This window comes from Pelophylax lessonae (assembly GCF_965119305.1).
Source record: "Pelophylax lessonae genome assembly, chromosome: 2".
Taxonomy (NCBI): domain Eukaryota; kingdom Metazoa; phylum Chordata; class Amphibia; order Anura; family Ranidae; genus Pelophylax; species Pelophylax lessonae.
This window is the reverse complement of record NC_138769.1, coordinates 4,249,267-4,274,465: the sequence shown is the minus strand read 5'-3', so window position 1 is coordinate 4,274,465 and position 25,199 is coordinate 4,249,267. Positions and strand designations below refer to the sequence as shown.

The following is a 25,199-nucleotide window of genomic DNA, read 5'->3' as shown; positions in this document are numbered from 1 at the left end:
CTCTCTTTGTGAGAAATAATGGATCCGGCATATAACATCCCTTGATCTATCGGTGCCAGACATTTTAGGGCCAGGGGCTCTATGGACCCTATCCAGTACTACGGTAACATTGGTATTAGAGTCTATTATTTTAGAGAAAATGTCTCTCACCGTTTCCTGGAGTTGGTCTCTTTTCACTTGTTCCGGCACCCCCCTCAATCTGAGGTTATTCCGACGGCTCCGATCTTCCAAATCTTCCATCCGCAGTTGCAGGGAGGCCACTATATCAGAGTGATCTTCCTGAGATCTTTCCAGGTTTGTTACTCTGCAAGATAAATCGGATGCTGTTTTCTCTCCAGTACTCACTTTATCTGATAGGGTGCTTACTTCCTTGCGAATATCAAGCATATCCCGCTGATGAGACTCTTCCAATTTCAGTATCAGGTTTTCTATATCCACCTTAGTTGGTAATGCCCTCAGTAGTACTCTGATATCTGACTCAGTGTCCATTGTCTCACATACTTCTGCTGTTCTACTATGCTCCTCCAAACTCACCATATTTTCTTTAGCTGACAGAGCCGACAGCTGTGCTGCTGAACCTTTACCATCCCCTACCTCCGTAGTTCCCAGCATCACGTTCTCAGGGGGCTCCGAGGCACCAGTCTGCATGCGGGGAAAGAAATGTTTTATCTCGCTCGTCTGTTTCAACACCTGAGTGCGGGACTGAGCGCGTGTTTGTCTGGAGATGCAACGGGTCTTGAGCTTGCTCTTCGCTGGCATGCCTCACCTCATAACACTCAGCTGACAAGCATTACTTCATAGCTGGATCCATCTCGGTCAGGGAGGGAGCAGCCGGGAGCTCATGCAGAGCACATCCTCACTCCGCCATTCCCCCTGACCACGCCCAATTGGTTCCTGCACTTTTTTTTTTTTTGCAAAGTCGGAGCAACTTGCATTGACTTCCATTATGTGAAGTCGTTGCAAGCCGCGCCGAAGTCGCGGTGCACGGGCGACGGCATTAGTCGCCCGAAGTCGTGTCACTCTAGTGTGAACCGACACTTATTCCTAATATAAGGAAAGTAAACCTCCCTTGTAACAGAAATAAGGATGACAGCTCCTCTTTATGGAGAGACCCCAAATCTCCTCTCTACCATTAAAAGAAAAAGAAAAAAAAACACTTCCGGTTCCGGCGCCCATGTAGACAGCAGCGCGGGACAACGGCTCCAGGCTGCATCGGCAAACTAACCTGCATATTCTGCCAATCTAAGCCCGCGGACTCTGCAATTTCCCCTGCTTGTATCCCGGGGATCAGGCGGCCATGGATCGCTACCTCCATCACGGCGGCGCTCCGGCGAACACACTACCCAAGCCCGCGGATTCAGCTGCAGCCTCCTCCTAAGCAGACATGGCGGACGCCGCCCCTCTTCCAGGAACTGCAACCCATGGTCAGTCTATCACCTCTATACCTGAAGCTCAGATATCCTCACTAGCCCAGGCGGTGGCCACCTTATTGTCCCCTACTATAAAGGATGCTGTAGACAAGGCCATATCTGAAGGGATTGCTCAGATTAGGAAGGAGATAGGCGACCATGCACACAGACTCACAGAGATTGAGCACAGGATCTCTGACCTGGAGGATGAGATACAGGGCTCTTTCTCTATGGACCAGCAGGCCAGTCAGACTCAAAGGTACATTTTGGACAAGGTGGATGACTTAGAAAACAGATCCAGAAATAAGAGAAATAACCTTCGGATCATAGGGCTGCCGGAATCCTATGGAGCTGACTCCCTTTGTGAGATAACCTCATCACGACTCCCCTCGGCTCTGGGGATCCAGACAGCCTGCTCAGTGGAACGAGCCCATCGCCTGGGGGCCCCCTCGAATGACAGACGCACCCCTCGATTGGTCATAGTGCGGTATCTTAACCACTTGCCGACCGCCGCACGACTATCTACGGCGGCGGTCAGCCCCTCACAGGCAAAGTGACGTAGGTCTACGTCGCTCGCCTGTGAGGGTTTAGGGAGCGAGCGCGCGCCGCCGGAGGCGCGCTCCCGCTCCCGCGTGGTCACGGACCCCCCCGCGCGCGTGACCGGCGGACCCGATCGCCGCCGGCCACTCTGCGATCGGCGGGGGAGAGGGAGATAGTCAGGCAGCTTGTGTAAACAAGCTGCCTGTCATTCTCCTCTCTGTATGAGAGCTGATCACATGGATCTACTATGTAGATCCATTGATCACTCTGCATACAGTTGAAGGCACAGCCAATCACAGTTAGAATCACGCCCCTAGGGACACACACAGCCCCTCCCTCTCAAATAAAGTTAACCCCTTCACTACCAGTGCATTTTTACAGTAACAGTGCATATGTATAGCACTGATTACTGTAGAAATGTCACTGGTAACCCCAAAAGTGTCAAAAATGTCAGTCAAGGGTCCGATCTGTCCGCCGCAATGTCGCAGTACCGCAAAAAAAATCGCAGATCGCCGCCATTACGCGTTAAAAAAAAAAACAACAAAAATGACAAAAATCTTTCCCTTTGTTAGTAAACGCAATAACTTTTGCGCAAACCAATCAAAATACGCTTTTTGCGATTTTTTTTACCAAACATAGGTAGCATAAAACAAATTGGCCGAAAATATTAAAAAATTTTGATTTTTACATTTTTTTTTGGGGGAATTTCATATAAAAAAAAGGGAAAAATATTGCTATTTTTGCAAAATTTACGCTCTTTTTTTGTTTATAGCGCGTGATCAAAAAATCGCACAGGTGATCAAATACCACCAAAAGAAAGCTCTGTTTGTGGGAAAAAAAGGACGCCAAATTCGTTTTGGTACAGCGTCGCACGACCGCGCAATTGTCCGTTAAAGTCACGCAGTGCCGAATCGCAAAATGCCCTCTGGTCGTTTAGCAGCCAAATCCTCCGGGGCTTAAGTGGTTAATCATATGGACAGGCAAAATATCCTGAAATCCTTCCGCAACTCCAAAGCTCTACAAGTCGATGGTCACAAACTATTAATATTTGCGGATTACTCCCAGGAAGTCTCTCGACGCAGAAAGGCTTTTCAGCCAATTTGCCAGGGCCTGTTTCACAAATCCATATAATTTACACTGGCGTACCCGGCAACTTTACGCCTTGCGGACTTGTCCGGTGAACAAAAATCCTTCTCCGTTCCCGAAGAGGCCTACCACTTTCTACAATGCCACTTTAACATAACTCTGGATCCTCCTTCAAAGCCTTCCCCCCAGCGCCCACAAGGCACCAGGGAACAAACGGAGCCACAGGAAAGACCCAGCAAAGAAGCAACGGGTGCACAGCCCTTCTTCCCGCTACAGGTCTCGCTGACTTTCGCCCTGACACCAGCTTGATTTACACTCCATCCATCTCTAAGTATACGCAGTGTGCATATCCTGTGTTTCCCTACAGACGTACCTTTCCCAGGTTATTGGTAACTATGAGTCAGTCACTGATGTTTTCAATGATTCAGGTTTGATCTTATGTCATGTTTCAACATGTTATGCGCTCTGACAAATGTGGGAAACTTGCCCTTTCATGGCATTACTTTCCTTTACAATTTATAACGATGTTGTTTTTCTTTGTTCTGTTAACCTTTATATTACAGCATTTAGTATGCATAGCGGCCGCCATGCCTGCACAGCCTTGCCTATCCAGGTGTATGTGGCCACCTTTCGCTTGCAGGGCTCCCTGCTCTGATCCTGTGCAGCGTAGATTAGTAATTATCTGCTGATTGCCTGCAGTGAGGGCTTAACTACTGGACCTGGCAACGCTGTCCAATGCGTGAGCGAGTTCTCATGAGGAAAAAAGTGAAGTTCAATACCTCCATTAGCTGTTTATCCCTTTTGGACCCTTTTGTCCCAGTTGGGCCTCTCCCTCTGTCTCCCCTTGCACCCAAAGCACCTGCTCAATGCAGTAATACGCTGAACATCGCCAACTTCTCTTCACACATGTCCTCACTAGTTACGGATACATGGGCACCTCCACTCACTGTTACCAGTCGGCTATCATTACCATCCCCTTGGGACCCGCCATGAGTGTGATATCATGGAATGTTAAGGGCCTCAGATCACCTAACAAGCGAATGGCAGTTCTCAGGCACCTGAAACCTCTGAGAGCTGACATAGCAGTCCTACAGGAAACACACCTGGAAGTAAAGGACTTCCACCGCATGCGCAATTTGTGGGTGGGACAGGTCTATGGGTCTCCGACAGTGAAGGGCAAGGCGGGCGTTCTCATACTTATCCACAAAAATTTACCTACTACCCTAAAACTTTCCGTTACGGACGATGCCGGACATATAGCGGTGGTTCACCTTGCTACCGCGCAACAGGAATGGGCAATAGCGGGAATCCATGCTCCCAACACACCTTCGGAACTTTTATTTCAAACGGTAACACAGACAGTGGCCCCATACATCCACCTTCCGCTACTTGAAGCGGGGGATTTCAACCAACTCATGCATCCAGCTGAGGACAGGTCCTCGGCGGCGAGTGTCCACCCGCATAAGACTCTACGCCACTCTTCACTACTGCGTGACTTTGCAGATAGCATACAGCTCTCTGACGTATGGCGACTACACAACCCAGATGGCAAGGAATACTCCTTTTACTCCCATCCCCATCAAACACTTACCAGGATTGACTACTGTACATCTTCGCAAACCCCAAAATACTCCCATGTACGGTATCCCCACGCATCCATGACATTGCCGTATCCGACCACGCCCCATTATCAGTCGCCCTTACCCTATACACGCCAGCACCTGCTGCCAAGTGTTGGTGTTTTACCTCATTCCTTGCCAGGGACCCCGGGGGTCTCCTCTCTCATCAGAGAAGCCTGGTCTGAGTTTGTCTCACAGAACGCGACACCCTCTGTATCTCCCACCCTCCTTTGGGAGTCTGGGAAAGCCGTGCTGAGAGGTCGTATCATTTCTTATGCCTCAGCATATAAGAAGAACCTCTCCGGTTCCGGCGCTCATGGGGGAGGAGTGAGCGATCCAGGCTCCTGTAGCGCCCGTATGTGAACCTGCATGTAATCCAATCCGCGTGCCGAGCCATCCTGAGATGGAAGCAGAGATAGCGGAGGAAAAGCCATTGGACATCACCAGCTAGAGTCTCCCTGCCCGTCTGTGAGTGTGCCGGTAAAAGTGGAGTGTACTTGCTGTGCCGCTGTGCCGCTTACCCTGCTTACACTGCCTTAATTGACTGCCTCCACCGATCACCACCGATCACACTACACCATCGGGTCTGTGTTTGTACAGCCAGTTCAGAGAAGAGAACGGAGAGAGAGAGAGTGGGGCGGAGCAGAGGTGAGACCGGCCGATACTAGAGCTGCTTAGAGCTGTAGAAGCGGAACTGTTATAGACTGGAATCCTGCACAGAACCTGATATACTGCCCCTAGACTCTTATAGATCTCCAGCCTATACTGAACTATAACTATAACGAACTGCACTAACTGCACTCACGGCACTGACTGCACTGCACCATACTACTGTGTTCGTGCTAATACTGCTACCCGCTGTGATAAATGGAGCAGGGGTGAGAGCGGGACTATTCTGCCATATTGCTACTGTGCTCATAGTGAACAGCATCATACCTGAGCTTACATTGAATTGCACTTTATATGAGCTTACATTGAAATGCACCTTATCTGAGCTTGTATTGAACTGCTCCTTATCTGAGCCTATATTGAACTATATTTTTTTTTTTCAATAGTTTTTATTGAGTTTTCAAGGTACAGAAGAACTTATACACAAACAACAAGGAATAAAGAACAAGTAAACTCTCGCTCAAGACGAGGCGGAGTGAATAGTTATGATCAGTGACAAGGTTCAATCACAAACCAGATACAATTGCACAATATGAACAAAGAATAAAGAATACAGTATACAGTCACCCAAGTGGGAACAAATCATGTGAGTAGGAGCAAGCAATGCAAATATATAAAACAGAGCATAAACAGAGTATGAAACTTCCTTGTCATGACAGGTATATTACTGAGAGGGATACCAATGAACCCATGCTGCCCATTGTTTGTCAAAAGGCGCAATATTATCCCTAGTCCTAGCTGCCAGCAGGCGCTCATACTGGTAAGTCAGGTTAACTTGTGTTAGTACTTCATTGTGGCTAGGGGCCAAACTGTCCTTCCAATGTCTAGCTATGCATAACTTAGCTGCTAGAAGAAGATGGACCATAATGGATCGGAATTCCCACGGGTAGTCCTGCACCCCTAGGTGGAGGATCGCTAAGGCGGGGTCAGGTTTTTTCAGTATCCCAGACACTTCGGCCATGATTTGGAATATCTTCTTCCAAAAACTGGAGATACCTACACATGACCAAAATATATGGAAGATATTAGCTGGGTGGCCACAGTCCCTCCAACACAATAGCGAGTAGGACGGAATGAACTTTGCCAGGAGAACTGGGGTCTTGTACCAGCGTGCCACTATTTTTTGGGAAAGATCTCAGTGGTTTGTACAATGGGTTGCCGCTGCTACTGCTTTAAACGACTTAATCCACGAGGCTTGCGGGTATTGTGTCCCTAGATCAGTTTCCCAAGGTATCATGGGCGACGTCTTTGAGAACGTAGATTTATCCCCTAATGTATCATAAAACAACGATATGCCTTTCGTTTTAGTGGTCGGGGTTGTAAAGAAGTCCCGGGCGCTCATTGTTACCTGGACATTCGGAGGGGGATGTTTACGAAGGAAGTGACTAATCTGTATATATGCGTGGTGGACTGTAGTGGGTAATTTATATACCTCGACCAGTTCTTGCCAGGGTTTGATAGTAGGGTATATTGAACTATATTGAACTGCACCTTACCTGAGCCTATAGTTGAATTGCACCTTACCTGAGCTTATATCGAATTGCACCTCACCTGTGCTTATATTGAGCTGCACCTTATTTGAGCTTATATTGAATTGCACCCTATCTGTGCTTATACTGAATTGCATCTTACCTGAGTTTATATCGAATTGCGTCTTACCTGTGCCTATATTGAACTGCACCTTACCTGAGCTTATACTGAATTGCACCTTATCTGTGCTTATACTGAATTGTACCTTACCTGAGCTTATATCGAATTGCATCCTACCTGTGCCTATATTGAAATACACCTTACCTGAGCTTATATTGAATAGCACCTTATCACCCTGCTGTGTCTGTGTCTGTTCCTGTCCTTACACCAAGAAGGTTGACACCGGCTGGTACCGGTTGACACCAGCTGATATCGGAGCTGCTGGACTTGCTAGAGCAGATACTGTTGGAGACCGGACCGTAGTAGCAGATGGACCGATTCGTGGAGTGGGGTCGCTCTCAGAGCAATATCACCTCAGAGGTATCTCATACAGGCAAGTTACCTGATGGGGCTATTAATCCGCCTATCACTTCAGCTATACCTTCTGTGAATACTATGCCTTCCCTATCTACTACATCTCTTCCATCTGCTGCATATACTTCCTCTGCCGCATCTATATCCACTGTATCCATCACATCTGCTACCCGCCCGATGGGGGTCCCTAAAATGGTTATTTCTACATCTACAACCTATCCCGCGGAGGAGGACGCTAAAATAGCAGATGATATTCAACCTACTATCAAGGCACAGGAGGAGGAGAGAGAACATGTGAAAATGAGTACTCATACTCAGTCTAACATCTCTGAAACCCCCTTAGAGGACCCATCCTGCGGTCGGATAGCAGAAGCAGTAGCGGCATTGCTGGCACCCACAATTAAACATACAGTGGAATCAGTAATAATGCAGGGGCTTACACGGGTACAAAAAGAGCTACAGACACATAAACAGCAAATACAGGAAGCAGAAATGAGAATTTCCTCTTTGGAGGACGAAATTGTAGATGACAGTAGGGACATATCTGCACACGATAGTGCTTTGCAACTATTGCAAGAAAAAATAGAGGATCTAGAAAATCGTTCTAGACGAAATAACCTCTGTATTATTGGGGTCCCAGAAATTTCTCAACCCGAGGCGCTTACTCATCTCTGCTCCGTTACAATACCAAAAGCATTAGGAATAGCAACTACGTGTGTAGTGGAACGAGCACACAGGATCGGCAGCTTTAAGGAAGGCAAAAACAACTTTAGGCCAGTTATAGCAAGATACTTGAAGTATGCAGATAAAAATCTTATCTTCCAGCAATATAAACAACCGCACAAACTACAGATTGAAAGCCACCCCATATTAATCTTTGCAGATTACTCAGCAGAGGTATCAAAGAAATGTAAAGCATTTTCTATAATATGTACAACCTTATACCATCACAAGATAAAATTCACATTGGCTTACCCGGCAATTTTATATCTCAATTCGGCAAAAGGTGAACGTATATCGTTCAAAAACCCCGCAGATGCGGAAAAGTATCTTATTTCTATAAATATACCTGTGGAAGAGAGTTCACCCTCAATTAGAAAGGCAGCTTTATCCAGGAAAGCACGGATTGATCTTTCTAGAGACACTAAAAGAAGGCCAAAATAGGTGTAACAGCGCAAGCCGACAAGCACGAAAGAGATAATAACCCACATACCCGGCAACGGACATGGATAATAGGAATGCCTGTGCTGTATATGTGAAATTGAAAATGGATTTAGATTAATAATAAATGATTGACCTTAAATTAATCTAATCCAATTCAAGTTTATATAAGTATATTAATTAGTTTGTATCTTATAAATAAATCTTTTTTTTTTCCCCCTTCTGTTGGGTACAGTGGGTTCTACGATCTTTCCTTAAGGTACATTACACCCTCACGGATCTGATATCACGGGTTAGGAGCCCTTTGAGTTCGCACTCCTTCACATGTAGAAAAAGGTGAAGTCAGAAAATTTTTTTAGTGTACAGGAGTGCCCCTCTCGAGGGACCTCCTGTTCTTTTTCTTCTTTTTTTTGGCATTTTATTTTCTTTATTTCTTTTTCTTTTTTTGTTTGTGCTATACCTAATCTAATATTTCTCACACTGTACAACCAACATTTGGGAGAGATGGTGGACCCTCGACTGAAACATTTACACTACACTTCATATATGGACAGCAATATTGATCTCTATTGTCATTTAATATGGCCCCCTTGAATATTATATCATGGAACGTGAAGGGCTTACATTCTCCAAATAAACCAATGCGTATTGTTAGACACCTAAAACGACTAAAAGCCGATATAGCCCTTTTGCAAGAAACACATCTAGGGGAAGATACATTTCATTATATGAAAAAGTTGTGTGTTGGGGAAGTGATAGGCTCACCTGCGATACTGTACATCGAAAGGCAGGTGTATTAATTCTTATAAACAAGACGCTGTCTTGCAACGTACATTCAGTACATACAGACTTACTGGGTAGGAAAGCATCAGCTGTAATTAATTTACCGGAACAATCTCTCCAAATTTCAAATATATATACACCTAACTCCCCTACTAAGGCATTCTTTGAGGAGACAGCAGCATGGCTCTGCCAAGACCAATCTACATACTATATAGTAGGAGGTGATTTTAACTCAGTTATGTTCCCGCGAGAAGATCGCGAAACAGGGTCCTCACTCCCTATCCCTTTAGTTCAGACCCCTATGAGGAACGCACTACATTTCTTTTTGATATGATGGATTCTTTAAAGCTAATCGATCTTTGGCGTCTTAGTCATCCTATTGAAAGGGAATATACTTTTTTTTCATACCCTCATAATTCCATGGCCCGACTGGACTATTTGTTTTGTACAAAAAACCTGGTTCCATACATAACCTCATCAGATATTTATGATATAGCAATTTGCGACCACGCTCCCATCTCGATGTCCTTAATATTAACATATAATCAGAATCTGCCAAGAATGTGGAGATTTCCAAATTACCTGGCAGATAAAGAAGAGTTTATTTATTTTTTACAAACCTCTTGGGCTGAATATCTATTACATAATGGGGAAGAATGTACTGACCCCATATTATTATGGGAGGCGGTCAAGACGGTTTTGCTGGGCAATATTATATCCTACACTACAAGATATAAAAAGACTTTAATGTCCACCTATATACAACTTAGTGAACAACTACGAATAGCTCAATAAAACATGACACAGTTTAACACCCCAGAAAATATAAATCAGTGGCAAAATGCTAAACAAAATTTTGATTTATGGGTAGAAAGGGTGGAACAAATAAAGCACTCACATCTAGAAGCCAAACTCCATCGGTTTGGTAACAAACCTAGTAAGCTGATGTCAAGATTAATAAAGGGCCCCCATATCACCACACAAATAACTTCCCTTTGTGATCTGCAAGGACAAGTCACCCATTCTCCCACAGCCATCATGGCTATATTGGAGAAATACTATGCAGACTTATATGCCAAAGGCTCCATAGACTCGGAAGCAGCAGTGGAATTATTGAACAGTATAAATCTCCCCTCCCTTTCAGAGGATCAAATAGGCTCCATAAACGCACCGATATCTCAAAGCGAAATAAACAACATTATTAAAACACTAGTGAATGAAAAAGCCCCGGGACTTGATGGCTATACGAACGAATTTTATAAGAAAATGCTGGACAGTTTGCTACCCCATCTTACATCCTTGTTTAATGAATTATGGACAAAAGGTACCTATCTCTCAACAGGGTACGAAGCATATATTAAACTTATCCCTAAAAAGGGTAAGGATATTCTACAGCCTGGTTCGTACCGTCCAATTTCGTTATTAAACATGGATGTTATGATTTTGGCTAGGTTGATATCCACCAGAATAGCCGCGATTTTACCATCTCTCATTCATGAGACACAACCAGGTTTTGTTCAGGGCCAATCAGCCACTTTAAATATTCAAAAGGTTATTGCAGCTATGGAATATGCAAAGGCAAACCCGATGAAATCAATGGCTATAGTCTCTCTTGATGCAGAAAAGGCCTTTGATAACATCAATCTGGAGTGGCTATTTCTGAGCCTGAAAAGATTGGGCTTTACGGGATGCGCCTTAAATTTCTTGCAAGCCATGTATGCTAAACCAACAGCCAGAATTGTATCTTCAGCGGGGATGTCTGCCTCTATACCCTTATATAAGGATACGAGGCAGGGATGCCCGCCGTCTCCGATTCTTTTTAACCTTGCCTTGGAGCCCTTATCCAGATTTTTTCTGGAACAGGCCCCAATACAGGGCATCCAAATAAGGAACAAAGAAATAAGAACGGCATTATTTGCCGACGATATGTTGATTTTCACGTCTAACCCCCAGGCCAACTTAAAAACCATACAACACATCTTAAATGACTTCGAAAAACTTGAAGTAAATTATAACAAGAGTGAGGTTCTCTCGCTTACTTCTCCTACTATACTCCATTGGGATACATCCTGTCCTTTTCCTCTTGTACAGTCATATATTACATATTTAGGGATTAAAATTGGCAGAGATTTGTTCTCATTGTATGTTTTAAACTTTACTCCATTGCTTGAAAAGATAAGGAAAGAACTGCTTATGTGTCAAAAATTACCCCTGTCATTCTTTGGGAGATGCCACTTAATTAATATGATCAGCTTTCCACGCCTATTATATCAGTTACAAACTATACCGCTTCTATTGAAGCATAAAGACGTTCAAACTTTGAACAGAGCTTTTTCAAAATTTATTTGGCAAGGTAAACGTTCACAAATTTCGCTGGATAAGTTGCATCTCCCGAAGAACACAGGGGGGGCTGGTCTTCCAGATGTTAGACTGTATAATCTTGCATGTCTGATGAGGTATGGGTTGGATTGGCTTGCAGAGGGAAATTGCTACACCAACAAAACTTTGGAGGAACAAATAGCCTATCCTATGAGTTTGGCGGGCATTTTGCATAGCAAATTTTCATCTCTACCAAAAACTATACAACAACACGTATTGCTAAGAGATACCTTTATAGCCTGGAGAGAAATTCGGAAGAAAATTACACGTACCATTAGGTATTTCAAAGCACTTACCGTTGGTGGGAAACCCAATGTTTCCTCAGGCAAGGGATCATCTAGCCTTTGAATATTGGAAATCAAAGGACTTGGTGAAAGCATATTCTTTGATACAAACAGAAAGTGGGACTTCCAGACTTAAATTTAAATCTTTCCAGGTCCTTGCTGCAGAATATGATCTTCCTAATTCACATTTTTTTGGCTTACCACCAAGCAATTTCGTATATATCTTCATGCGCCCCAAGCCTGACAGAGGGCTTTCAACATACAATGATGGACACTCTGATACAACAGAGGTCCTATTCAATATCTATGATATTTAAAACCTTACAAGATTAATTGCTTCCTCCCTCTATAGAGAGGCTCTTTGAAAAGTGGCATATAGATTTTCCTGGATTAGAATTTTCACATCTGATTCTTCAGGGCTACAGTCATATCAGAGCACTTACGGTGAATAAAATATGGAGAGAGACTCAATTTAAATTTATTCATAAAGCCTATATTCTAGCCCTCTTCACTAGAGATAAGAGAACCAAAGCAGTATGTCCTCTCTGTATGTCAACGAGGCCTACATTGGCCCATAGATTTTGGTACTGTCCCAGAGTGATTCAATACTGGGATAGGTTGGTGCAATATGCCAATATGGTAATGAATACCCATCTACGAAAATCCCCACATCTTATGTTATTTGGAATTAATTTGCCGAATACTATTGCCCAGGTGAACCTACTGCCTACTGTCCCTTCGTGGACACATCTATGCTTTTTGGCGGCTACAAGGACCATCCTAAAATCATGGATTCAACCTAGCCCTCCTAATCTATCTGCTCTTAAAAGGGAGCTCCGGTCATTACTGTATAAGGAACGTATGGATACAGTCCTACAACATTTTATTTTTATATTTTATATATATATATTATATATATTATATATTATATATATATTATATATATTTTATATATATAATATATATATTTTATATATATATATTATATATATTATAAAAAAAAGGTTTTTTGACAAATGGCAACCCTTTATAGAGCAAGAACTAACAGACGTTGAAATTCAATACTTTATGAAACCTTTCAGATTCACGGACTGATAAGATGATAGTAGCTCTCCCAATCCACTGTATAACCAGGGGAAAACCCTTAGGAGGGATGCCAGGCCTCAGACGACTCAATGTATTCAATAAGCGTCAATCATATAAATAAAAAATAAAATATACATAGCGGGATACTGTATCAAAAAGTACACACACCAGGTGTAGAAGTTGAAAGTAGGTGCCAAGATAAAGTAGAAGACCACCACCAGCATCACATACTGCTTACCAGACACAATGCGTGATAGTACAATAAAATTAGATCCAAATCCGCCAGAGTTCAATCACATGTGAAAAAATCCAGTACACAACTGTGACCACCACCAACATATATCACTGCTTACCGGATGTCTAAAATAATGATGCAGGTAACAATTGGAAAATCCCCAATCAGCACGCCGCGACCTCACCCATACGAGACGAGAGGACGGGTGTTTGGAGCCGACCGGCCAGCGGCTTTAATTCAGGGCTTACTTTTTGCCATCTTGTAAGTGTATCTCTTTTTTATGCTAATAAATGTATATGGTTTTACGCTATGGGGCCTTTTATTTTCTATATGTGAGCGTCATATTGACCTAAGTGAGATCATCTTTGGATTCAACTCCTTCTTCGGTTGGGACCACTGTACTCCACGATCCAGAGGGGCATGCTATTGGGGATTTTCCAATTGTTACCCGCATCATTATTTTAGACATCCAGTAAGCAGTGATATATGTTGGTGGTGGTCACAGTTGTGTACTGGATTATTTCGCAGTGATTGAACTCTGGCGGATTTGGATCTAATTTTATTGTACTATCACGCATTGTGTCTGGTAAGCAGTATGTGATGCTGGTGGTGGTCTTCTACTTTATCTTGGCACCTACTTTCAACTTCTACACCTAGTGTGTGTACTTTTTGATACAGTATCACGCTATGTATATTTTATTTTTTATTTATATGATTGACGCTTATTGAATACATTGAGTCGTCTGAGGCCTGGCATCCCTCCTAAGGGTTTTCCCCTGGTTATACAGTGGATTGGGAGAGCTACTATCATCTTATCAGGCGATTTAATCTGCTGTTTTCTGGTAAGCAGTATACATCTAGGGTCAATCTCTATAGAGGAGTCATACATCGTTTGGATATATTTGGACATTTATATTCCACTTATTTTTCTTCACTGAATCATTTATAATATGGGACTTTATTAGGACTTTGCAATATAATTAGTCCTTTCACTTTAGCGCAACATTTCTAATTATTATGCTTAGTTTAGTATCATCCGCAAATACCGAGATTGTGCTCGATATCCCCTCCTCTAGATCATTTATGAATAAATTAAACAGGATTGGTCCCAGGACAGAACCTTGGGGGACCCCACTTTCCACACCCGCCCAATCCGAGTATTTCCCATTTATCACTAGACTCGCCCCTGGAGCCAGTTCTCTATCCAGGTACTCACCCTATGGTCCATAACTACCTTCCTTAGTTTGTACAGTAATCGTTTGTGGGGAACGGTGTCAAATGCCTTTGCAAAGTCCAGATACACCACATCCACAGGCTTACCTTTATCCAGATACACCACATCCACAGGCCTACCTTTATCCAGATACACCACATCCACAGACCTTCCTTTATCCAGATACCCCACATCCACAGGCCTACCTTTATCCAGATACACCACATCCACAGGCCTTCCTTTATCCAGATACACCACATCTACAGGTCTTCCTTTATCCAGATACACCACATCCACAGGCCTTCCTTTATCCAGATACACCACATCCACAGACCTTCCATTATCCAGATACACCACATCCACAGGCCTTCCTTTATCCAGATACACCCCATCCACAGACCTTCCTTTATCCAGATACACCACATCCACAGGCCTTCCTTTATCCAGATACACCATATCCACAGACCTTCCTTTATCCAGATACCCCACATCCACAGGCCTTCCTTTATCCAGATACCCCACATCCACAGGCCTTTCTTTATCCAGATACACCACTGTCACGATTGGCCACGCCCACGGCGACTAGCTAACCGAGACGCGGTTCCGTGACTGGGGAGTATAAGGGAAACTCCTACCGAGTAATACGACTGGCTGTGACACATTCACAGCCCGCACTGCCTTTGGCCACCACTACAATCTGGTGCACTGTAAGGGTTGGGGAGCAGTCTAGCAATTATCACACACTACTGGGATTCCTCCAGCTATTCTACAAGCTAGAACCCCGGTGTTAATCACTCTTCCCACTGTCCACACCCCCACACACCACAAACGACAGCCTGCCACCACCCAACAGTTTGTCCGCAGACTGGTCTTCTGGGCCACCACACACACACAGATCTCCATCTGGTTTACAATCTGCATGCAATCTGCCAACACACAGTGCAATTGCATACAGATTGGCGTGTAGCTTGGACCAAGCAATTAGGCACTAAAATGCAACAATCTCTCCAGAGATATGAGTCCTAGCTTAGTACACAGAAGTCACTTATTAATTTTATAATTTAATATCCCAAAAGTGGGCAGTGCATAAGAAATAAACACAAGAAAAAGGAGTTACAAAAAATACAAAAAGACACAAAGTTGGCAATTTGCTATGAAAATAAAAAGGAATAAAAACAGAAATAAACTTTACCGAAGCTTATCCCTTGGTAGAAGCATACTGGAAACCGTGTGGGGACTCCCCAGTTCAGAACTGGCTTCATGGAAGAACAATGTCCATATCTCAGGTTCCCCAATTTATTGGAATATGGATGTGGGCTGGACTTTAGCCCTTGGCCAATCAACCCCAGGGGGTTGTCCCCGTCTCAGCCCACAGGAGGTTTTGTGTTCTGAAGTGACCAGAGTTGAATTGGCCCAGAACGGCGCTGACCACTGAGTCAGGGATAGGAATTCTGACACCAGCGCATCGGTCTGATCGCGACAGTACCAAACACTGCCTGCCTGCTGTAATCAGGCACCATATAACGGTTTTGTGCGTTTCTCTAGGATTCTATACACGCTACAATTACAGACTCACATGTACTTGTAGCCCAATCAAAGCTTGCAGACTGTTCGGAGCCTCTCATTGCTACCTGCGAATCCTTGTAGCCAAGATGACCAGCAGTTTTCTTTGAGGCTTCAGGAAGGTGACAATTTTTGTTTACTTGTATGGGAGACTTTTAATGGCATCTAGGTGTCACCTCTATCCTAGAGACTGGTTCTGTCCTTTTCAAATGCTAATAAAAGGACATCTGTGTATGACTGATTACTGAATACTACAATTATACTATTTCTACAGATCACTTCATATCTCGCTAAGGCAAAGCTACCCTACCCTTACATTTATGTTACACATTATCTTACATTTTTCAATTCTAAACCTCATCTGCCGTGAAGTTGCCCACCCCATTATTTTGTTCAGGTCTTCTTGTAAGGTTTCCACATCCTGCATAGAAGATATTGGCATACTTAGTTAAGTATCATCCGCAAATACTGAGATTGTACTAGATATCCCCTCCTCTAGGTTGGTCTGGTAAAAACGATTTTTAATGAATCCATGCTGATTACTGCTAATAATACCGTTTTCATTACTAAAGTCTTTTATGTAGTCCCTTATAATCCTCTCCTTCGGGGAATCCGTTGCTGGGATCACTTTTATTAGACGCAGAATCGCACACAGAAATAAATGATCCGGGATGATGGCAGCTAGCTCCTCCCATAACGCCGGTATTAAATGTCAAAGTAATGAAGTATATACTAGTGATCGACTGAGATTGGTTTTTCATTGCCAATACCGATATTTTGACCAATGCATATCAGTATCGATAGGTACAGGTACTCTTGTAGAGGGGTCTGGGGGTCTAAAAGACCCAAAACACCTCCTCTGCACCTAAAAGCATTCAAAACTCCAAGTTTAGCTGTTTTTGAATGCTGTCATTTTTTTAACCACTTTAGGACTGGAGGATTTTCCTGCTTAATGACCAGGCCACTTTTTGCAACTTGGCACTGCGTGAATTTAACTGACAATTGCGCGGTCATGCAACGCTGTACCCAAACAAAATTTACGTCCTTTTTTTCCCACAAACAGAGCTTTCTTTTGGTGGTATTTGATAACCTCTGCGCTTTTCATTTTTTGCAATATTAATAAAAAAAGAGCGAATATTTTGCGACAAAATTTACATTTTCTACTTTGACAGTTAAAAAATATCCAAAATATTCCATTTTTGTCATATATTTAGGCCAGAATGTATTTAGCTACATGTCTTTGACAAAAAATTCTCAATGAACGTATTTTTAACCGCTTTAAGACCGGAAGATTTTACCCCATTCCTAACAAGGCTATATTTTGCGATTCGGCAGTGCGTTACTTTTACGGACAATTGCGCGGTCGTGTGACGCTGTACCCAAATTAAATTTATGTCCTTTTTTTCCCACAAATAGAGCTTTCTTTTGGTGGTATTTGATCACCTCTGCAATTTTTATTTTTTTTAAAAAAAAGCGACAATTTTGAAAAAAAAAAAACAATATTTTTTACATTCTGATATATAACATTCCCAAAAAAATGTATAAATCAAAATTTTTTAACATTTTAGGCTAATTTGTTTTCTGCTACATATTTTTTGTAAGAAAAAAATTGCAATAAGTGTATTTTGATTGGTTTGCGCAAAAGTTATCGCGTTTACTAACTACGGGAAAGATTTCTGTCATTTTTATTGTTTATTTTTATTTTTTTACTAGTAATGGCGGCAATCTGCGAGTTTTTTGCGGGACTGCGACATTGCGGCGGACAGATCGGACCCCTAACTGACATTTTTGACACTTTTGGGGATACCAGTGACATTTCTACAGTAATCAGTGCTAAAAATATGCACTGTTACTGTACTAATGACACTGGCAGGGAAGTGGTTAACACAGTTGGTGATCAAGGGGTTAAATGTGTGCCTCATGCTTACTGACTTGTGTGGGGGGAGGGTGTGACACAGACACAGATCGCAGGTTGAGGGGAAGAGCGGCAGTGATCACCATCTCTCCTCCCCTGGCCCGACTCCCGCTGTGTCCGAATACAGCGGGAGCGAGCCTCTGGTGGCGTGCACGCGCCGACGTGAGGGGGAGGTATCCAGCGACTTAGACCTACGGCGCTGGGCCCAGGAGAGCCACTTTGCCGCAGTAGGCTCAATCTGTGTGGTCGGCAAGTGGTTAATCTGGCGTTGAGAACCCGGAAGTGATGTCATGACCTCCCTTCATTGCTTATATCTATAATCTGTAGATATGTGAGTGGAATATTCAATAACATTTGTAAATGGAAATATGCTGTGACATAATTTTACCCTTACATGAGGAATATTTGGAATATCGGAAATATCTGCCAGATCCGGGGCCGATACAGATATATCGGCAAAAGTCAACATGGGCCCTCCATATATCGGCCTTGCCGATAATCGGTCGATCCTTGTTATATACTGTATACTGTGGGCAGTCAGCAAGTGGTTTAGACTGAAACATGTTGGCATTCAGAGATAGTTGGTGGAAGTTTAAAGAGTTGATTGCTTAGTTCTCCAATCCCAGCGACAATCGCTCTCAGTCTGCTGCCACTTAGATTGTGTCCCGCAAGCTGGAAAATCTTTGTGCCGGGTGAGGCTGAGAGCGGCGTTGTTGGGTATCAGTGACAGCGCGGTGTGAGGAGGACCTGTCATTTGTCACAAGTTGGTGAAGGTGACAGAGGTCTGACCCACGTTTGTCACATGGACATCTTGGAGAGGGTTGGATTTTTTATTCATTAGTCTCATGGGATTCCAGATGGTTCTCCATCAATGTGTGTTATATGAGGGGGAGGGGAGTGTACACTGTGACCTGACTGGGATCTGTATTCTGTCTGTGCAGGAATTGATGTTCAGGAGGAAATATTCACCCGGCCGGGATCTGACCTTCTCCTCCCCATCAGACTCCATCCCACCCTCAACCATACAGATAAAGAGAGATGTGACCGGATTTCCTGGGTCTCTCATAAATCTCCTGGATACTGGCAAAGAATAGCTGACCACAGGAATTGTGATCGGTCTTATCTCAGATATTTCCCCAATATAAGGATATCAGAGAATGGAAGTCTGATCATATCCAATGTGACTCTGTACAATGACGGGAGATACGGTGTGGAAATGTACAACTCTGCAGGACACCATATACAGAGCGATTATTACATCGTCCATGTAGAAGGTAAGTCCCATCCAATCCCCATCTTCAGTCCTAGCAGTGTCCTCCCCGCTCCGTGTCTTTATATCCATACATTATATAGTAGAATATCTGGGAGAGACGTATGTACAATGTCCTCTGCTTACTGCCCCACCCCCACCAATCCCTGTGGGTTCACATCTGCAGTGCTCAGCCCTCCTGAAGTTGCTGTGACCTGAACTGTGCAGACATACTATAGGAGATATAGAATGGGATTGGTGCAGCGCTAACACAATTGAATCCACAGTCCATACAAATGTTCAAATGGATCAAATACAAAAGTGCAGTAAACAAAAGTTCATCAGAGAGTGCTCCAATAAAGAAGGGAAACTGTCCACCACTTCAAACTTGGAAAAAGCCCCGAGTGCAGGAACCGCCACCAAGGTAATAAATGGCCTCTTACCAAATTGCAATGACCCCCATTACAAGGATCAAAGACAGCCTGTGTGATCAAATCAGTGCCCAGATCGACATGTATCGATTCCCAGTGTTCCCTCAGCAGCTCCGACCGGAACAAGTGAACATAAGGAAAAGAGGGACAACTCCAATAGTGAAGTACATTCGTCAGGGTGTCCCCCTGACGAAGTCACATGTTGACGAAACCGGTCGGAGGAGGAGCCTGCGGTTCGTCGTGCTGAGGCCAGCAAGGAGACACTGCGGCCATTTTATTGGTTGGAAACAAAGGTTCTGAGAGTATAGCTCCGAGACATGCTGTGATTTCTTCATGCAAACGTGAGTTGCCACTCTGCTTTTACTGAATAAACCTGTGAACGTACTTCACTATTGGAGTTGTCCCTCTTTTCCTTATGTTCACTTGTTCCAGTCGGAGCTGCTGAGGGAACACTGGGAATCGATACATGTCGATCTGGGCACTGATTTGATCACACAGGCTGTCTTTGATCCTTGTAATGGGGGTCATTGCAATTTGGTAAGAGGCCATTTATTATCTTGGTGGCGGTTCCTGCACTCGGGGCTTTTTCCAAGTTTGAAGTGGTGGACAGTTTCCCTTCTTTATTGGAGCACTCTCTGATGAACTTTTGTTTACTGCACTTTTGTATTTGATCCATTTGAACATTTGTATGGACTGTGGATTCAATTGTGTTAGCGCTGCACCAATCCCATTCTATATTGCTATTTAGACATGGTATTTCTGATTCTAGATCAGGTGCTGGCTGCTTTCATTTGGTCTGTTGACTTTTTATTCATGTATGTTTTTATCTTTACATTTTAGCGCAGCAATATCCCCATTTTTATACTATAGGAGATGGTCAGAGACTGCAGACATATTATAGGAGATGATCAGAGACTGCAGACATATTATAGGAGATGATCAGAGACTGCAGACATACTACAGGAGACGGTCAGAGACTGCAGACATAGTACAGGAGATGGTCAGAGACTGCAGACATAGTACAGGAGATGGTCAGAGACTGCAGACACAGTACAGGAGATGGTCAGAGACTGCAGACACAGTACAGGAGACGGTCAGAGACTGCAGACATAGTACAGGAGGTGGTCAAAGAATACAGACATAGTACAGGAGATGGTCAGAGACTGCAGACATAGTACAGGAGAAGGTCAGAGACTGCAGACATAGTACAGGAGATGGTCAAAGAATACAGACATAGTACAGGAGATGGTCAGAGACTGCAGACATGGTACAGGAGATGGTCAGAGACTGCAGACATACTACAGGAGATGGTCAGAGACTGCAGACATAGTATAGGAGATGGTCAGAGACTGCAGACATAGTACAGGAGATGGTCAGAGACTGCAGACATAGTACAGGAGATGGTCAGAGACTGCAGACATAGTACAGGAGATGGTCAGAGACTGCAGACATGGTACAGGAGATGGTCAGAGATTGCGGACATAGTACAGGAGATGGTCAGAGACTGTAGACATAGTACATGAGATAGTCAGAGACTGCAGACATAGTACATGAGATAGTCAGAGACTGCAAACATAGTACATGAGATGGTCAGAGACTGCAAACAAAGCACAGGAGATGGTCAGAGACTGCAGACATAGTACATGAGATAGTCAGAGACTGCAGACATGGTACAGAAGATGGTATGAGACTGCAGACATAGTACAGGAGATGGTCAGAGACTGCAAACAAAGCACAGGAGATGGTCAGAGACTGCAGACATAGTACGTGAGACAGTCAGAGACTGCAGACATGGTACAGAAGATGAAATGAGACTGCAGACATGGTACAGGTGATGGTCAGAGACTGCAGACATGGTACAAGAGATGGTCAGAGACTGCAGACATAGTATATGAGATAGTTAGAGACTGCAGACATGGTACAGGAGATGGTATGAGACTGCAGACATAGTACAGGAGATGGTCAGAGACTGCAGACATGGTACAGGAGATGGTCAGAGACTTGAGACATGGTACAAGAGATGGTATGAGACTGCAGACATAGTACATGAGATAGTTAGAGACTGCAGACATGGTACAGGAGATGGTATGAGACTGCAGACATAGTACAGGAGATGGTCAGAGACTGCAGACATGGTACAGGAGATGGTCAGAGACTTGAGACATGGTACAAGAGATGGTTAGAGACTGCAGACATAGTACGTGAGATAGTCAGAGACTGCAGACATGGTACAGAAGATGAAATGAGACTGCAGACATGGTACAGGTGATGGTCAGAGACTGCAGACATAGTACAGGAGATGGTCAGAGACTGCAGACATGGTACAAGAGATGGTCAGAGACTGCAGACATAGTACATGAGATAGTCAGAGACTGCAGACATGGTACAGGAGATGGTATGAGACTGCAGACATAGTACAGGAGATGGTCAGAGACTGCAGACATGGTACAGGAGATGGTCAGAGACTTCAGACATGGTACAAGAGATGGTCAGAGACTGCAGACATAGTACATGAGATAGTCAGAGACTGCAGACATAATACAGGAGATGTACTTGGGGGGAGGGGTACTGCGCTTCAGGGAAGTAAAGCACCTGGTCTAATAACTCATCAGTGAATAGCAACCAACCATGTGTTCAATTAATGTGATAATGCTAAACCCCATCCGTGTGTCAGCTACAAATATTAAAAGTGTGTTTCTGAGATAATTAATATATGACAAATAAATAAATAAATAATATCGAATACCACAAATCTCTTCAATTATATAACATATAAAGTGTACCAGTGTATTCAGAGAGCAAAATACATTAGTGAATGCTTAAAACACAAATTTATAAAGGTGACAGTAAAGTGCTCAGTGCTTAAATAGAGGGTGGGTGAGTTAATTTTAATATTCAGTCTTTATAAAGTGCTTAAAGTGTCCAAAAAATCACAAAACAATTGTGTTGAAGAATATCTGTGATCTTCTTCTTCTCTAAGAAGCCACGTGAGCGGAAGTGGCGTAACGCGTAGGGCCGTGTGACCGGAAGTGACGTTCAAATGCGGAAGTGAGGACCGCAATTAACTTGTTTGCAGCCAATAAGCGAGATTTTAACGTCTGTTTGTAAGTGCATTGAATTTTTTTGAATAAAGAGGTTTTAGTATGGCAATATTGCACTATGTGAGCTTTTAATTTTGAGATCCGTGGGACACCTGGAGAACGCTGTACCCCGATCCATACAACACAGGCAGAACACCATCCCTGGTTATAGGAGAAGGAAGGAGAGGAAAGGAGAGGAGAGGAGTAGTGTAGAGCGAACACGGACTGTATTATTCGTGTTCGTACCGAATAATTGGATTTTTGTTACCCGAACACGGACCCATAAAATTTACTGTATGTTCGGGTAAAAATCCATGTTCGGTCATTTTATTTCCGGGTTTGTATGTATTGGCGCGCTTTTAATGGCGGGCTTTCAACAGCCAATGAACAAGCGTTTAACTGGTGTGCCTTTAGCCATCCCAGCCATGCCTACAAATGTATTAGTAGCTGTGATTGGCCATCTGAAGCATGTGACCCATGTCTTTATAAGTTTGAGACAGAGCGCCGCTGCGTCATTATGCTGTAGTTCAGGGACAGAGCAAACATCATACATGCTGGCTGCTGATTAGGGACAGACAGGCAAAACTCAGTGGTCAGTGGTCCACATCGATTTTGCTGTGTGTGGGGTGCAGTGAACACAATCTTTTTGCCCACTGAGGAGGAGGGAGAAAAAAGTCTTTTTTATCAGACAGTCACTTGTGTGCAGCATTTTTCATTCAGTGCTGCTGACTGTGATAATACACTGCTGTGTTCACATGTGCTATTATTGAGTGATTTCAAAAGTTATACACTTTTTTTCTATTCCACTATTCAATATACACCCTTGGGTTAAAAAAAATTAAATTGTGGCATAGTCTGTACTAATCTAGTTAAAAATTACAAACTTAAAAGGGGAATTTTCTTTTTTTTTTTCCCTCCATAGCCTGCAGCAGAGCTGACTGATATAAGACACTGCTGTTCACATGTGCTATTGATAAATCACCAATTTCATATCATATTTTCTATTCCGCTATTCAATCTACACCTTTGGGTAAAAACAATTAAATTGCGGGATAGTCTGTGTCGGTACGTGTGAGATACACCTTTCCAATTTTTGGGGCGCATCTCATACTGTCGAGGATTTGAGGGTGCTTCAGTCTGCCTCCTGCCTGTTCCGAACTCCTCCTACTCCTCATCCTGCCTTTGGGGGTACAAAAAATAGTAATAGGGACCTAGTCTGGTTCTGTACGTGTGAGATACATACACCTTTTTTTTGATAATATTTTCTATTCCGCTATTTAATCTACACCTTTGGGTAAAAACATAAAATTGCGGGATAGTCTGTATCTGTACGTGTGAGATACACCTTTCCAATTTTTGGGGCGCATCTCATACTGCCGAGGATTTGAGGGTGCTGCCTGTTCCGAACTCCTCCTACTCCTCATCCTGCCTTTGGTGGGTACAAAAAATAGTAATTTGGGCCTAGTCTGGGTCTGTACGTGTGAGATACATACACCTTTTGATATCATATTTTCTATTCTGCTATTCAATCTACACCTTTGGGTAAAAACAATTAAATTGCGGGATAGTCTGTGTTGGTACATGTGAGATACACCTTTCCAATTTTTGGGGCGCATCTCATACTGTCGAGGATTTGAGGGTGCTTCAGTCTGCCTCCTGCCTGTTCCGAACTCCTCCTACTCCTCATCCTGCCTTTGGGGGTACAAAAAATAGTAATTTGGGCCTAGTCTGGGTCTGTACGTGTGAGATACATACACCTTTTGATAATATTTTCTATTCCGCTATTTAATCTACACCTTTGGAGTAAAAACAATTAAATTGCGGGATAGTCTGTGTCGGTACGTGTGAGATACACCTTTCCAATTTTTGGGGCGCATCTCATACTGTCGAGGATTTGAGGGTGCTTCAGTCTGCCTCCTGCCTGTTCCGAACTCCTCCTACTCCTCATCCTGCCTTTGGGGGTACAAAAAATAGTAATCGGGGCCTAGTCTGGTTCGGTACGTGTGAGATACATACACCTTTTTTTTGATAATATTTTCTATTCCGCTATTTAATCTACACCTTTGGGTAAAAACAATTAAATTGCGGGATAGTCTGTATCGGTACGTGTGAGATACACCTTTCCAATTTTTGGGGCGCATCTCATACTGCCGAGGATTTGAGGGTGCTGCCTGTTCCGAACTCCTCCTACTCCTCATCCTGCCTTTGGGGAGTACAAAAAATAGTAATTTGGGCCTAGTCTGTGTTTGTACGTGTGAGATACACCATATTATAAAATTTTTCCTATTCCGCTATTCAATATACACCCTTTTGGAGTGTAAAAAATTAAATTATGGCATAGTCTGTATCGGTACGTGTGAGATACACCTTTTAAATTTGTTTGGTGCATCTCCTTCCACCGCCAAGGATTTCAGGGCGCTTCAGTTTGCCTCCTGTTCCGAACTCCTCCTACTCCTCTTCCTCATCCTCCCTTTAGGTTAAAAAAAATTTTAA

At 43.5% G+C, this 25,199-nt stretch overlaps 1 protein-coding gene across 1 annotated transcript in view; it reads left to right on the top strand.

Annotated features, from left to right (window-relative positions):
• The window catches only part of LOC309547906 (uncharacterized protein), a gene marked incomplete at its 3' end in the record, with an annotated part of 2,014,734 nt that overhangs the window by 1,015,233 nt on the left and 974,302 nt on the right, over positions 1-25,199 (top strand). The window contains exon 5 of the mRNA XM_082247906.1: positions 18,888-19,220. Within this exon, the coding sequence (XP_082104032.1) occupies positions 19,163-19,220 (58 nt within the window). The 5' untranslated portion in view covers positions 18,888-19,162. The remainder of the gene's footprint in view (positions 1-18,887; positions 19,221-25,199) is intronic.